Here is a 14977-nt window from a genome sequence, read left to right on the forward strand (position 1 = left end):
TAGATTGAAAGTCTTTAATGGTTTCCTAAGCAACAGTGGTTTTCTTAAGAAAAATGCTAAAACGTTTTGTGAACAAAGAGAATTCCTTAAAAGACTTTTATTACTGGTAGTTTCCAGTTGAACACTAGTAGCCCAAGCCTTCTAATCTTAAATTGAACTCTTAAAAAAATACGTTTTGAAATACTGTGTGGCAATATATTTACAGTTTATATAGAAATGTTCAATAATCAAAATACATCTTTAGCAAAAATTTAGAATGTTAAAATTTTATAAAATAAGCAAGATCAATAGAAAAGCAGACTTCAGTACCATTTCAGACTTAGCTTAAGACAGGTTCTCCTAAATCCTGGCAGCTCTTGGGAACAAGAGTTCTCTGGATAAGAACTCTCTTTCCAGCAAGCAATTTTACCTTTCTGATTTGGGTTTTTATAAAATGCTGATCCAAATAGATTCTCCAGGATGGACATGAAAATACTGGCCAATCAACAGAGGCAACACGGTGGGTCAGGGTCCAGAGAGCAAGGCACTGACTGCCTGAAACCTTCCTGGGACACCATCACAGGCAAGCTCACACAGCTGCTGCTGCAGCCCGGCCCCTCATCTTCTCACAGCCAGTGTCGTCCTGGCTAAAACAACCCGGGGTCAAGAAACGGTCCAAGTTTTCCTGCACAAGAGAACTGATAACAGAAAAGCTTTGAAGATCATCCTAATCCCTCTAAGGGAGAAGGCTGGCAACAATCTAGGTTACTATGCCCATCTTCAGGAGGATTTCTTTTATTCATGTGGCTTGTTAAAGAGCAAGGAAGGAGTTGACTTTGGCCAAAACAAAAAGCTTCTGCATGGCGCTCTGTAGATGCCCTGGGCTCGCAGCACCCTTGACCAGTCTCCAGTAGAGGTATTTGCAATGCTCTCCCAGCCATCGGGTCTCAGATGACAAAGGACGATTTGTGTCTGAAGTCACCCTGGAAAGACAGCACAAAGAACCAACAATTCAGGGGCTTCGGTGAGTGGTGTAGGAAACACTGATCAAATCAAATGTAGGCTAACCCTGCCTCCCAAAGAGAAAACCAGGGCAACACTAGCAGAGGAAAGTAAGTAAACTGCATTAGCACTGTGAACCCACAAGGAAGGAGTTACCATGACGGCCAAGGAGCTCGGGGGTGCACTATAACTCCCAGGTACCTTGAGATCCACTAGGTCTCCTGGCATGGGTTTTCTGCTCTCTTACCTCTTCATTTGTCCGAATGTAGTTAACTCCATCGTGCTTCCCTGGGCTCTTATAACTGTGAACAGAAGAGGACGATTCAGTGGTGTGCCAATTTGTTAACACAAGCCTGAACTTCACCTTCAGACAAGGCAGGCATACCTTTCTCCATCTTGTTTATTGTTGATGAAGCAGCCACGTCTGTATGCACAGCAGATGCCCATCGTGATCAGAGCAAGAACAATAAGGACAACCAGGACTCCCCCAATAATCCCAGCAATGTTCAGATCATCTACAGAAAAGGTTTATGGGCAGAGATGGTGTGATCATTCAAAAGACCTGGACTTTCTTATGTCACCTTTCCAACACCTACTGCCACCTTACCCCATTTACCCCTCTGTCCATTCATGCCTACTTTATCCAAAAGAGGAAAGTGACTTTTAACATCTCTCACTTAGAAGATAAGGCTACCATAATCCACAGTCATGAAACATGCTAGTCACACTCAAAGCCACTAAGAAGTTTACCAGTGTAGAAAAGGCTTTAAGATCTTGTAGATATTAGTCATGGAGAAATATTTCTGTAGAATTAAGAGCCAGGAGCCCTAAGGCAAGTAACCTTCCTAATTTACATGGCCTGCCTTTGCTGTAGATTACCTGGAGTTACTTGGGGAAAAGAAAGCTTCAAATCTTAGACATGAAACTGTTAAGTGCAAACCTGCCCTTTCCCTTCACTGGCCGCCCATCCTCGGCCCTCTTAAACCCCTGCAAGATCCGGGCAGAGGCTCCAGTAGTTTTTTTCCTTTATGTAAACAAAGATGCACGAAGAATGCAGGAAACCTTCCTACAACAGCAAATGCCCCTAAAGTAATTCCCAAACTTGGCAGGTAAGACACCAGGATGCTACATGTACACAGACACTTCCAACAATTTCGGGTGGTCCCTGGGCCCTGTGTGTAACAGTCCTCCAGCAGGCTATGGAAACCACTGCCCTAGGGGTGGCCACAACTGAGAATTTGAGAAGCTCCCCATGTGGCTCAACTCAGTTTATCCGCTTCCTCCCGTGAGCCCACTCCCAAGAGATGACATCACAGAACAGGGGAAAGCATGGTGCTTTTCCTGAAAAACTAGCTACTACAACAGGCTAAATTCTTAGAAGCCTGTCAGGTTCCCCATACAACTGGGTTTTGACACCTCAATCATTTTCCAAAGAGTTTATTACACCCTGTGAAAGTTCCACGACTGTGTCGCCAACACCCAAAGCTGCCCGGAAATTTGTCTGAGGATCTACTTATTTAGATCCTGTGCTTTTTCATACACAGAATCCTCAGGCTCCACTGGATCTGATGAGTCCCTTGTCAGCGCCAGAGGAAAACTGACGCATGGCAGAATGGTTATTAGCTAAACTGACATCTAGCATTCATCTCCAAATGTCCTATTCAACCCCCAGACTCCAGTGTGACCTCAAGTGACTCACAGACTTCCATGTCCTGCCCCTCACACCTGGATGCGCCTGCGTCATTGGAAGCAATGCAGTAGTACTGCCCAGAGTCGTCCTTGTGGACAGCACTGAAAACCTGTTTCAGAAATGATAAGTATTACTTCACTCAACAGGACAATCGGAGAGACAGACACCAAGGCTGGCAAAGGCCTGATGAGACCACACAGTAGTCAGCTCATCCGTTGTGGCCTTCCTATGGCTTCCCTGGCACGTGATCCTCACCTCAGAGCCTGCAACAAGGAATTCTCTCCAGGATACAGAGACGCCAACTTCACTTTCACTGTGAAGGCAAAGCAATCCTAACAACTCTCCTTAGACAGTGCCAAATATCCTGTCTCATTCACCTGATCACTGCATGCAGCTGGGTGTGCGGGACAAGACAACCCCCTGCTGAGAAGTGCCTCAAGGCCAGCAGTCCTCTGCTGCTTGACCAAGCCTTTGTTTTCTTTCTTTCTGTCTCCCATGTGGCCTCCCACTACCAGTAGGTTATTCTGAAGTAAATTCCAGGTATGCGTTATCCCTAAGTATATATCTCTACATCAGTGGTTCTCAACCTTCCTAATGCTTTGACCTTTTAATCCCATTGCTCATGTTGTGGTGACCCCCAACCATAAAACTGTTTTCATTGCTGCTCTATAACTGTAATTTTGCTACAGTTATAAATGTTCATGTAAATATCTGTTTTCCAATGGTCTTATGTGACCCCGGTGAAAGGGTCGTTCAACCCCCAAGTTGAGAAACACTACTGTGTATGATAAGGACTGAAGAATTATAATCACAATACAATTGTGTTAATAATTGCTTAATATCAAACATCTGCCCAATAACCATATTTCCCTCACATGCTGATTTACCTGTTCGACTCATCATTCAAACTAGGATTCTAATACTGCCCACACATTTGTTTACTTGTCTGCTGGTCTTTTCTAGCTGTACAGGTTTCCTTAAAGCATCCAAGGCTACAACAAACGCATCTGCGTCCTGGCTTTCGAGGAGCTCTTACCAGAGTGCCCGTCTCGGAGTTCACACGGAACGAGGAGTTGTGGAACCTGGGGTTGGCTCTGGAGTCTGTGGGCAGTGGCACATCGTTGCGGTACCAGCTGTAGTGAGGGCGGGGATAGCCCTCGCTCTCCTGGCACTGCAGTGTCGCCATCTTGCCTACAGGCACCGCCTTTGGTACTCTGCAGACAGGGGTCACAGGCTTCACTGCAGGTAAAATACAGGTCGGTGTTTAAATTTCAGTGGAGGCCCTTCATAACAAAACCCAGGGTAGTAAACCAGCTCCAGAGACCACAGCCCATCTGCGGGCTTCCTGCTATTGGAGCTCATTCCACCCCATGTGTCCAATCCCAATTTCCAGTCCTTCCACCTTCAGGAATAAACTGAAGAGGAGATTCTGCAAAGGCAGGGCCTAGGCTGGTGAGGAACACACCAGGTGCTCTGCCTCTGTCTCCAACTTCCCACCCTTCCCACCGGCTCCTGACAGCCTCACTAGCTCCCCTCTCCAAACTGCAGATAGCCCAGGGATGCAGCTCTGGAAGAACGAAATCTTATTCTTATAAGCTGCTCTCTTATTCTAGAGCTAAGGACTTCGCATTGATGGGTTCCCACCTTGCACAATTAACTCAATGGTAATCTCATCGACGTCTTTTCGGTCATTTAGAGCAACGACCTCACAGCGATAGATGGCTGAGTCCAAGCGTGTCACATTCCAGATCCTCAATGAAGATTTTCCAAACACATCTGCACGACCTGCCAGGTCCCCTGTGAAAAAGAAGACACGAGTTGCTAAGCACTGGAAGACAGTGTGGGGCTGGACTTGATGGCAGAGCAAAAAGACTGCAGCCTGCTTTCTGTCCTGCCCCCAGGTGAAAGAAGTGACGTATGTGAGCGCTGGGCCACCAACTTCTTCCCATACGCGACCTGAGCATCAAAAATAATAACTGGTATTTAAGATAAAGCCAGGAACCTTGTTTTTTCTTTATTATCTCCAAGAGAGAATTCCCACTAAAAGGAGAACCAAATAAACATTAAAAATCAAAATCCACAAAAGATGTTGTGGCTATCCACATGCAAAAGAAGAAAGCTAAATACAGGCTGCCCTCCCTAGTCAACAAACACCTACAGAAGAATTTAGTAAGATACCAGGTGGTGGGGCACTCGGGAGGCAAAGACGGGCGGATCTCTGTGAGTTTGGGGCCAGCCTGGTCTACACAGCGAGTTTCAGGACAGCCAGGACTACACAGAGAAACCTTGTCTTGGGGGAAAAATGTTAAATGAGAGCTGGGCTTAATGGCGCATCTATCTGCAACTCTATAAACTTACAGGAACTTGAATCTGAGGCTAGCCTGGGCAATACAGTAAGCTCCAGGCCGGCAAAGTGTTATCCCAAAACCAAAATAGTATTAAGGGAGAAAAAGGAATGTTTTTTTTTAAGATTTATTTACTTTACTGTATGAATGTTTTGCCTGTGCGTATGTCTGTACACCAGGTGTGTGCCTGGTGTTCACAAAAATCAGAATCAAATGCCTTGGAGCCTAAGTTACAAATGGTTGCCAGCCACTATGTGGGTGCTGGGAATCAAACCTAGGTCGTCTGCAAAAGCAGCCAGAACTCTCAACCACTGAGCCATCTCTCCAGAAGGCATAACAGTCATGACCCCGAGTTATATAATAGCTTCTTAAATATGAGAGCAAAGACATAAGCACCAAAAAATGGAGTTATATTAGATTTCTTCAAGTTAAAAACCATTTGTGCTTTAAGGACATAAGCAGGTGAACAGACAATCTACAGAATGGGAGAAACTCTCCTCGTCACATAGACCAGTCCCTGGATACAGAAATTTCCAGTGCAATAACAATAGACAAGTTTTGCAAGTGAACCTAACAGCTGATTAGATGTTTTGCCAAGAAAATATACAGCTGCCCAACAAGCACATGAAGGTGCAACTTCACTGAGACATCTTCATACATCCGCTCAGACAATTAAGGTCAAAGTTCAGGTGATCACAAGTGTTGGGAAGACTCCAGGGGTAGGGTGGGGTTGACATTGCTAGTGAAAATGTAAAACGGTGAAGCCAGGGTTGGGTAGGTGGCTGAGAACATTTATAGTACTTTTGCAGAGGATCCAGGTTTTGTTCACAGTAACCACATGGTGGCTCACAACCATCCACACACAACTCCAGTTCCAAGGGAGCCAATGCCCTCTTCTGTCCTCTGTGCACCCAGAACACAGATCTTGTACACAGATATGCTTGCAGACATAATACTCAGACACCAAAATAAAATCTTTAAAGAAAAGAAAGACACCACTTTGGAAAGCAGTCTGACAGTTTCTTCAAAAACTCACTGTGCAACTACTGTATGATCCAGTAGCTGTGTACTTGGTCTTCACACAGACATGAGTGCAGAATACTGACAGCCAACATGTGAAAGTAGCCAACTACACACACATCCGCTGATGAATGGACAAAATAACATAGTAACCATACAATGAACACTGACTCAGCCACCAAAGAGAACAAAGTTCTGATCCACGTTATGTGGATGAGTTCTGAGAGTACTATGCTAAGTGAAAGAAGCCAAGAACATAAGAATAATGTCCCCTTTATATGAAGTCTCCAAAAGGGATGCAGAGAGACAGAGTAGACAGGGCTGCTAAGGGGTGAGGGAAGGGTCCTGACTGTTCGCGGGCATGGCTTTCTTTCTTGGCTATAGAAAGGTTCTGGGACTGGACAGGGTGGCGGTTCCATACCTATGTGCCTATGACAACTTCAAGGGGGACAGGTCTAACATGTGCTTTGGGCACAGTCCTACACCAAAGCGTAAGACGAGTCCTGCCTCCAACCTGGCTCTTTGTGGAGGATGCTCTTTATAGTAGCCATTGCTATGGCTAAGAGTCCATAAAAAGAAGGCTGCTATCGTTTGTGACGCAAGGGATGCTTAGGGCCTTGTGCATGCTGGTCAGTGGTCCATCACTCTGCCCACCCACCCTCCTTGCTCTATGGAAACAGGAGTTTTCTTTCTTTCTTTCTTTCCGATTTACTTTGTTATTGTATGTCTATGTGTGTGGGTAGTGCAGGTACGAGGGCAGTGTCTGCAGAGCACAGAAGAGGATGTTGGATACCCGGGAGCTGGAGCTACGGCCGCCTTGAGTGGTGCTAGGAACTAAGCTCAGGTCCTCTGCAACAGTGCACACTCGAAACAACTCAATCGTCCCTCCAGCCCCCAGAATACATTGGGTTTTATGTTTTTAATATGTATGGCGTTTTTTAGAGTTACTTATATTTTATGATGTTTTGTCTACATCACACATGCATGGCCTGTGGAGGCCAGAAGGTGTCAGATCCCCTGGAGTTATGAACTTTCAAAGGGTGCTATTACTGGGATACACATTCCGCCCTTGGATGTTGTTGGGTTTTGGCCTTTTTTTTTTCCTCCTCGGTCCTAGAGATTGAATTCAGGGTTTATGAATGCTGGGCACACACTACACACTGAGCTACAGTTGTAGTCAACAAACTATTTCTAGAAGCATCTAACTCCTGATAACATGTAGAACTCAAATCACAGAGACTGTGATTTCCCTAAAATTGAACATACCCACACTGGACCTCTATTTATTTCTTCCCTCAGTGTGAGAAGGAAAATGACATCCTACTAAGTGTTGCCTCTGTATAAAGCCCGTCAGAGGTGCAAGAAGCCCATTTCCCAGACTTCTCTAACTACCTTAACAGGCCTTTTCTAGTCCCTTGAGGCAGGAGGATGGCCAGGCCCCACCCTACAGAAAAAAAAAAAACCCCAACATCAGAACACAGAATCCCACCAATCCCTGAGCTTGTCCCAAGATCAGACAGTCCACAAAATCCCTCCAATCCCAGGCCACCCTGGAAAGCTCCACCCACCAAGAAACCCTACATAATGCCCAGTTCTCTGCTACTTCTCTTCAGAGCAAAGGTAGTTAACAATCCCGCTGTGCTTTTCCCAGTAAATCTCTTATGTGAAGTTTGTTGTGCGGTTGACTTTATGGCATTCCCGGCTCCTCACTGCCAGAATCCCTTTCCTCTCAGAGCTGTAACACTTAAGCTTCTCATTGCCCCACCACTACCTCCTTCAGCACTGCCGAGTCCTAGCAATTCTACCCTTGCCAGCTCAGCCCCTGTGAGCAACCCCATCCACCAGACTGCCAAGGAAACCTGAGATGCTATGGTCCTGATCTCAGTCTTGTTATCTCCAATGTCTTTTCACCTGAGTCTTCAAAGCACATGAGCAGGTGGCTTCTCCTAGCACCTTTGATGAGCATTATCTACTGTCCTGGTTTGTCTGACAGCTAGAACACCTCATGTCTTCCTCTTTTCCCTCTCTGGCTGCAGCTCATCTTCTCATCGGCAACGGTCTTCCTGGCTTCTGTGTGTCCATCTGCAGCATCCTTTCCCGCCACCACATCTCCCACCATGCCGCACTTGCTCTCTTGTCTGCTTACCCAGCACTCTGCAGCCTACTCTCCAGATGCCTGGCCCTCCTCCTCCTCCTCCTCCTCGACATCCCATGGCAGCCAAGGGAGGGAGACCCCGGCCCTCCACACCGGACAGTGCAGCTCTGTGATGACCCTTTTGTCACCTGCTCACACTTTATCTGCCACGGGCCATAACAACAAGACTAAGGAAGCTGTTTGCTGTGACTTCTCGGACAGGTAGACAGGTAGGTTGTGCAGAGATTAGATGTCTTTACTAATGAGCTGCTACTCTTCAATCTGCATCGTAAAGGTACAGAGAGGCTCAAAATATCAATGCTAAAGTTGAAATTTTCACAAGAAAATCAGAATAGTCCTAAATGCAGGTGCAGGTTAGCAGTCTTGGGCAAATCTCTGCTATGAATAAATTCCAAAGCCTGTGGACAAAAGAGAAGTGAGCAGCACAGAGGATGATGGGTTCGTACCTTGAACCTTGTTGTCGAAATACACATATGTGGTATGACCACCCTGGATTTTCTTCCATTCAATCCTAGGGTCATTTGTCTGTGATTCCGTAATGATACAAGACAATTCCACACCTAATGAGCAATGGGAGAAAAAGCATAAGCTTAATTTTCCCAAGATTCCGAGATGAATTTTTTGCCGTAAAAATTAGTGAGGATTACACTATAGGGAATACACCTTCCTTTAAAGACGCTGAATCTATGATATGTGATTTCTTTGTTGTGCAGGCACAGTGACAGGCAGGAAACAGATGGCACCAAATATAAACCGCGGAGTACCCACTAATCTACGCATACACAATGGCCATCCTGAACATTCTTCATCATAACATGTAGAGGCGTAGGGGCTGGAGGGTGGCCCGGTGGTTAAGAGCACTGACTGATCTCGCAGAGAGCAGTTCAATGCCCAGCACACAGCTACCTGTAGCTCCAGCTCCTAGAGATCCAAGGCCCCCTTCTGGCCTCTGCAGCCTCCCCCCAACATGTGCACAGACAGTCACACAGTCACAAATAAAATAAATATCTTTTTAAATAATAATAGGTTGGGTATGGTAGTGGACACTTTTAATCCTAGCACTTGGAAGGCAGAGGCAGGCAGGTAGGTCTCTGTGAGCTCCAGGCCAGCCAGGGCTAAACAGTGAAATCCTGTCTAAAACAAACAAATGTATAAATAAATAAATTAATTTAATTAAATAATCATAATAGAGGAACAAGTATTGGGTTGGCTGCAGAGCTACACAATGTCCACCAGGGGGCCCATTCCACTCTGTTTATTTGTACTTACTTTCAAATTCATGTACCACTGGGTTTCGGTTGCTGGACTTCAGAGTCACTGCCTCTATCAAGCAGCCTGAAGGGGAAAGCAAAAGTAAAATTAGATACTCTACAGCCCCAACACAGCAAGGAACACTGGGTGGAGGCCACAGTTTTTCCTTCCATGTAGATGTGGATGTCTGCCACGATGCGGAGGGGATGGGAAATACATCCTAACCAGTCTCTTAGAGACAACCAGAAGCGATGCTTTCCTTTCAGTATGCCCTCTGGAGGAACCAAGAGAAAGAGAAGTCTCTTTAAACCCGCTTTCCTTCTCCATCCCAGACAAAGCCCTTAGAATGCTAAAACCTTTCCAAGCACTTCTTTATTGATGGGTTGCCATCTCTCATACGGACTGTGGGCCTCTACCATTCCTCCCCTGCCTTTCCCTTTTCTCTAGGTGTCAAGTCCTATAAAGGCAATCTTGATGGCACAGCACGGTTAAAAAACCCATGACCTGAAGCCTCCCCTTCAGGATGGCCGCATCCCTCTTTGGCACAGTGAGTCTGCCTTACTGTATGTTCATCTGGCCCAGTGCATCTAGTACATGGAGAAGTTCACACCAGACTTCAGTGATGTGAGAGAGGTAACAGTCCAGTGATTTCCATGCTGCTAGGTTTGTAGATTTAATGGAATGAGGATACACTGCCACCATGATCTCAACATTTTCCAACCAATCTCGCAGAGATAATACACCACCTATAATATGCTGTCCTTCAGCTGCTAGCCTCTAAGAAAAGTTGTCATCCCCCAAGAGTGTTTTGACATAGAAACATTTACTGATGGTTCGGGATACTAGCTTACTCTGTGGCCAAAGACAGCACTGTGAGCTGGTAAGAGTTTAGACTGCAGAATTACAAGTCTTGGACCTATACAATGATTCTGATGTATGTTCACTTCCTTATTTACTGAGAATTCATTCCCATTTTAGCAAAAGTCTGGAAGAGTTGAATAAAAGGTGGTGGAAAGCAGAATTAGAATATACCTGAGCTGCTCTTACATTTATAGAAGGCTGCAGAAGCAAGACACCTGAAGATAATCTGGTTTGGGGCAAGCACGAACTGCCCTTTCTGAGGGTCAGCAGAAAATACTGCAAGTATAACACTATTTCTCCTCCAATCTGAAAGCTCCCAGTGGCTCATGAATGGGGAGTAACATGCACTGCCAAGTCCACCCAAGTTCCTTCTAATGGAAGTCCCCACTAATGGTTCTTTTGGTATGGTGGCTCTGATTTAGACGACAAACTAAAATTGGCTTTGAGGGACTGAGACCTCCTGAAGATGACCACAGAATCTCCTGAGGTGACTCTAAGAGCCTGCATGACTAAACCCATACCTTTTATAATGAATATGAATTAAAGTTTGGAAGTGAGGGAGATCACTGAGAGTCACAAGGAGCTAGAGAAAGGCAGAGTGTAAGGAGATGGGGAGACTTATCAGTGTGGTGCAAACACCAGAGCAGACAACAGCATGAACTCCAGAGCTGCTGTCTGGGCATCGGGTGGCTACAGCACTGACAATGTCAATATTCACAAAGGCCAACAGATATATGTGCCAACCATAAACCTCTATTTCTCATAATCCAAGAGAATATAAGGCAAGAGTTTTGAAAGTGGAAGCGATCAGCTGTATGTGACTCTAGAGAGCTAACTTGCATCCTTGATGCTTTTAAGACAAGCACCTCTTGACCAAATTCTCTCTCTAGCCTACATTTTATTTTTAAATGGCACTTAGTATCTTAGGTTGGATTTCCATTTCTATACTAAAACGCTATGACCAAAGCAACTTGGGAAAGGAAGGGTTTATTTCATCTTACAAATCCTTTCACAAGTCATCACTGAGGGAAGTCAAGGCAGGAACTGAAGCAGAAGCCATGGAGGGATGCTGTTTACTGGCTTGTTCTTCATGGCTTGCTCACCTGCTTTTCTTATATGCCTCAGGACCACCTGCACAAGGTCCCACAATGGGCTGGAACTTCCCATAGCAATCACTAATCAAGAAAATTCTCCCACAGACTTGCTACTATGGCCTGATATAAGCCTCTCTATGAGTTAATGGTCATAGAGGCCTCAGAGGCACTCAGATCAACACAGGCCACTGCCATTGCTCTTAGTTGTCCACTAATTAGATGTAAGACATTTTTAATAAAGACACCACTAGCTCTGGATGCAGGATTTAGAGAAAGCAACTCAAATTATTAACTCAAACTCACCAGGAAACTAGCTTACACTGTACCAGAAGATGCCAGGCAGGGTGCTAAGGAGAAAAGACACCAACAGTTTGACTAAGTTGCTGGCACTGTGTGCGACAGTACTGACCTCCTGTAAGATATGGCCACTGGTATGATAATGGCATGACTGTTATCATGCTCCACAGGAGGTGTTTTGTGCCTGATACTATACACTTAGTCAAAGGCTTATGACTTGGAAATCCTACAGCTGTCCTTTTGCTAAATGACCATGTTGTCAAACTACTTTCTATAGATTTTTGTTCATGGCCATGGATTTCTTTAAAAAAAAAAAAAGATGTATTTATTATGTATGCAACATTCTGCCTCCATGTATGCCCACACACCAGAGGAGGGCGCCAGATCTCAATACAAATGGTTGTGAGCCACCATGTGGTTGCTGGGAATTGAACTCAGGACCTCTGGAAGAGCAGCCAGTGCCCTTAACCTCTGAGCCATCTCTCCAGCCCATGGCCATGGATTCTTACTTCTCTCAACCTTAGACAGAGAAGCTTCTTCTTGCAGTGGACAATCGTTAATGCATAGACTTTGTACTTGTGTCCAAGTGCCAAGTACAAAGAATTATGAATGCTCAGCTATGCATGCATCATCTCTATTAACGTCACACCATCCAAAGCTCAGGGAACTTCACAAAATGGGGTGAGAAGACGGTAAACACCAGCAGCTGGCGAAGAGAGATGTGAAGTGCTCACTGTTAGATATGACATGGCTTTGCATTCACAGAGTCACAGCAGCTGTGGTTACTGGCACAAGACCCGTACAAGATCAAGCCAGTCAACATTCCAATCTGGACTGGGAAGGGCCCAAGGCCCCATTCTTAGTAAAGGAAGTCTTGGCAGTTGATGACGCCTGAGAGAAAAAGAGTCAAACTTCCTTTGGGGATACAGCTGCTCATGTCCCAAGGGATGGCTACACCCTCGTGTCGATTTGGAGAGCACTAATTTGACTCAGGGTTATTAATAACAACAGTAACAAAAAGAGGACATGAAGTTGGAAGAGAACTAGTGTAGGGGGTAACAGGGTGTGGTGTTGGAAGGTGGTCGTGATATATGGATGTAATCAAAATACGTTGTATAAATGTGTGACATTTTCAAAAAAAATAAAAAATTACCTTAAAACGATTAAATAAAAAGAAAGCAATGGGGGCTGGAGAGATGGCTCAGCGGTTAAGAGCACTGACTGCTCTTCCAGAGGACCCGGGTTCAATTCCCAGCACCCACATGGCAGCTCACAACTGTCTGAAAATGCAGTTCCACGAGATCTGACACCTTCACACCAATGTATATAAAGTTAGATAAATTATTAAAAAAAAAAAAAAAAAGAAAGCAATGAAGCACCAGGCCTGTGATTCAGCACCAGGAGGTGTGAGGCTGGAGGATCAAGGACTTGAGGCCAGACTGTAATACATGGAAAATTCAGGGCCAACTGGGGCTACAGAATGAGACCTTGTCTCAAAAAAGAGGAGTGAAGGAGGGTTGATAAACGTCTGGAAATCCCCTATCTACCTATTTATTTCCCAAAAGCTACAATGGTCCAAAGGCAAGGATATCCTAGATGCACCAGACACAGGTGATGGGTAACACAATGAGAGCAAGCCAGAGAAAAGTTGGCATCCTTAAGTCTGAGCAGAGCAAAAGCAGCTGAGCAGGTCAGAGGACCTCAGGTCGCTTCCTCATGTCCATATCCTCTGGTTAAGAAGCTAACTCCAAAAAACACCAGCATTCCATCCCTCTGGACATTATACCTACAAGCAGAATTTGTGCTTTTCCTGAAAAAGTCAGGGAAGGTATGCCACATGAAAATCCGCCAGCCATGGAGTCTAAAATTCCACATATGAGGAGCCTGTCAGCAGTGTGCAGAGAAGACAGACCAGAAATAAGACCTAAACTTACAGACAGCAGCATTCTGACAGGCACCAACTAGGATGGTTTGCTTCTTGTAGGTCAGCTGACTATTCTGCTGAAGGAAATTACCATCCTGCTGCAGACTGAAACTTATTGTAAAGAAAAGAATGAGCAGACACTGGTCCCCTCCCCCAGTACTTTGACAGGCGATGGAGCAGGGCAAGGACTCACACAGTGCTGCTGGGATTCTAATGAGCTGTACATCTGTGCAGCACTGGGGCTAGCTAACAACACGTTCTCAATACTGACTCCACCTCCTGGTATCCTTGAGTTTAAAGAGTACGGCATGTACTTCCAGGCAGGGGAACGGAGCCTAGAGACATCAGTGACAACAAGGACAGTCAAGATGACAGTCCAGGAGCTTTGGACTTGTCATTCCTACTTCCTGATTTATTTCATACATTTTCTTGTAGAAAACATACTGCTAAAATCCACTCGGAAATAGACAGCAACAGATACATGTAAACAGAGATTTTATACTAAAAGGAAAACATAAATCAGACCTTGAAGTCCTAATTGATAGACCATTGTTTTACTGAGACCTTTTTTTAGATGAGTTTGCAGGGAAGTGCCCTTAAAAAGGCTTTTGGGTGATGTGCAGTTGGCACCGTCATCTTCAACCCAACACCTCTTCCTCCTGCTGAAGACATGGAACTAAGTTAAGGGGGAGCGCAGGGAGCCCACAAGATACCGCCGATAAGGGAAGGGAGGAAATGCGGGTGTGCTGACGATCACAATGCCCTTCCTCGTCGCCAGAGCACCTCAACCTGCGTGTTCTTGGCTTCCCCTTCCCTTTCCTCATCTGGAACAATCGTAGAGCTGTGGACAACAACTGCAGTTTCCTCCCTCAGTGCTGGAAGACCTAGAGATTCTGCCAGGGTCTGGGGACAGGATGGGGGGCAAGACACACGATGACCCTTCTTCACTTGTTTAAAGTTCTGAGCAAGTCTAAGCAAGACTCAGAAAGACAGCATGTTTTCTCTCTTATGCAGCTACACAAACACATGTGTGTATGTGCGCACACACATGACATTGGAAGAAGTCTAAAGAGGTGAGAAGAGGAAACAGCGTAAAAGGAAAAAGAAAATAGTGTATATTTTCTCATATATATGAACGGGGAAATGTCAGAAGCAGGAGGGCTATTAGGGGATGGAAAGGGATGAGGTGGGGAAAGCAGGAGGAGGGGCAAATATAAGCAAGGTACAATGACATGCACATATGAAAATATCATGGTGACACCCACTGTGCTAACTAAAATAGTTAATTTTAAGAGGCGTTTTTAAAAGAACCACTGCCCAACTGCCCCTGGTTCCTTGGAGCGTACACAGCTTGAGGTC

At 45.3% G+C, this 14977-nt stretch overlaps 1 protein-coding gene across 2 annotated transcripts in view; it reads right to left on the minus strand.

Annotated features, from left to right (window-relative positions):
- Positions 1 to 14977, minus strand: part of Jam3 (junctional adhesion molecule 3) — a 54638-nt gene continuing 39661 nt past the window's right edge. For both annotated transcript variants that reach the window (XM_038324226.1, XM_038324225.1), the window contains exons 2-9: positions 9461 to 9526; positions 8638 to 8751; positions 4316 to 4468; positions 3708 to 3910; positions 2681 to 2780; positions 1367 to 1496; positions 1229 to 1283; positions 1 to 962 (exon numbers count right to left, since the gene is read on the minus strand). In XM_038324226.1, the coding sequence (XP_038180154.1) occupies positions 927 to 962; positions 1229 to 1283; positions 1367 to 1496; positions 2681 to 2780; positions 3708 to 3910; positions 4316 to 4468; positions 8638 to 8751; positions 9461 to 9526 (857 nt within the window). In that variant the 3' untranslated portion in view covers positions 1 to 926. The remainder of the gene's footprint in view (positions 963 to 1228; positions 1284 to 1366; positions 1497 to 2680; positions 2781 to 3707; positions 3911 to 4315; positions 4469 to 8637; positions 8752 to 9460; positions 9527 to 14977) is intronic.

The sequence above is a fragment of the Arvicola amphibius genome, chromosome 3 (genome assembly GCF_903992535.2).
Source record: "Arvicola amphibius chromosome 3, mArvAmp1.2, whole genome shotgun sequence".
Lineage (NCBI taxonomy): Eukaryota > Metazoa > Chordata > Mammalia > Rodentia > Cricetidae > Arvicola > Arvicola amphibius.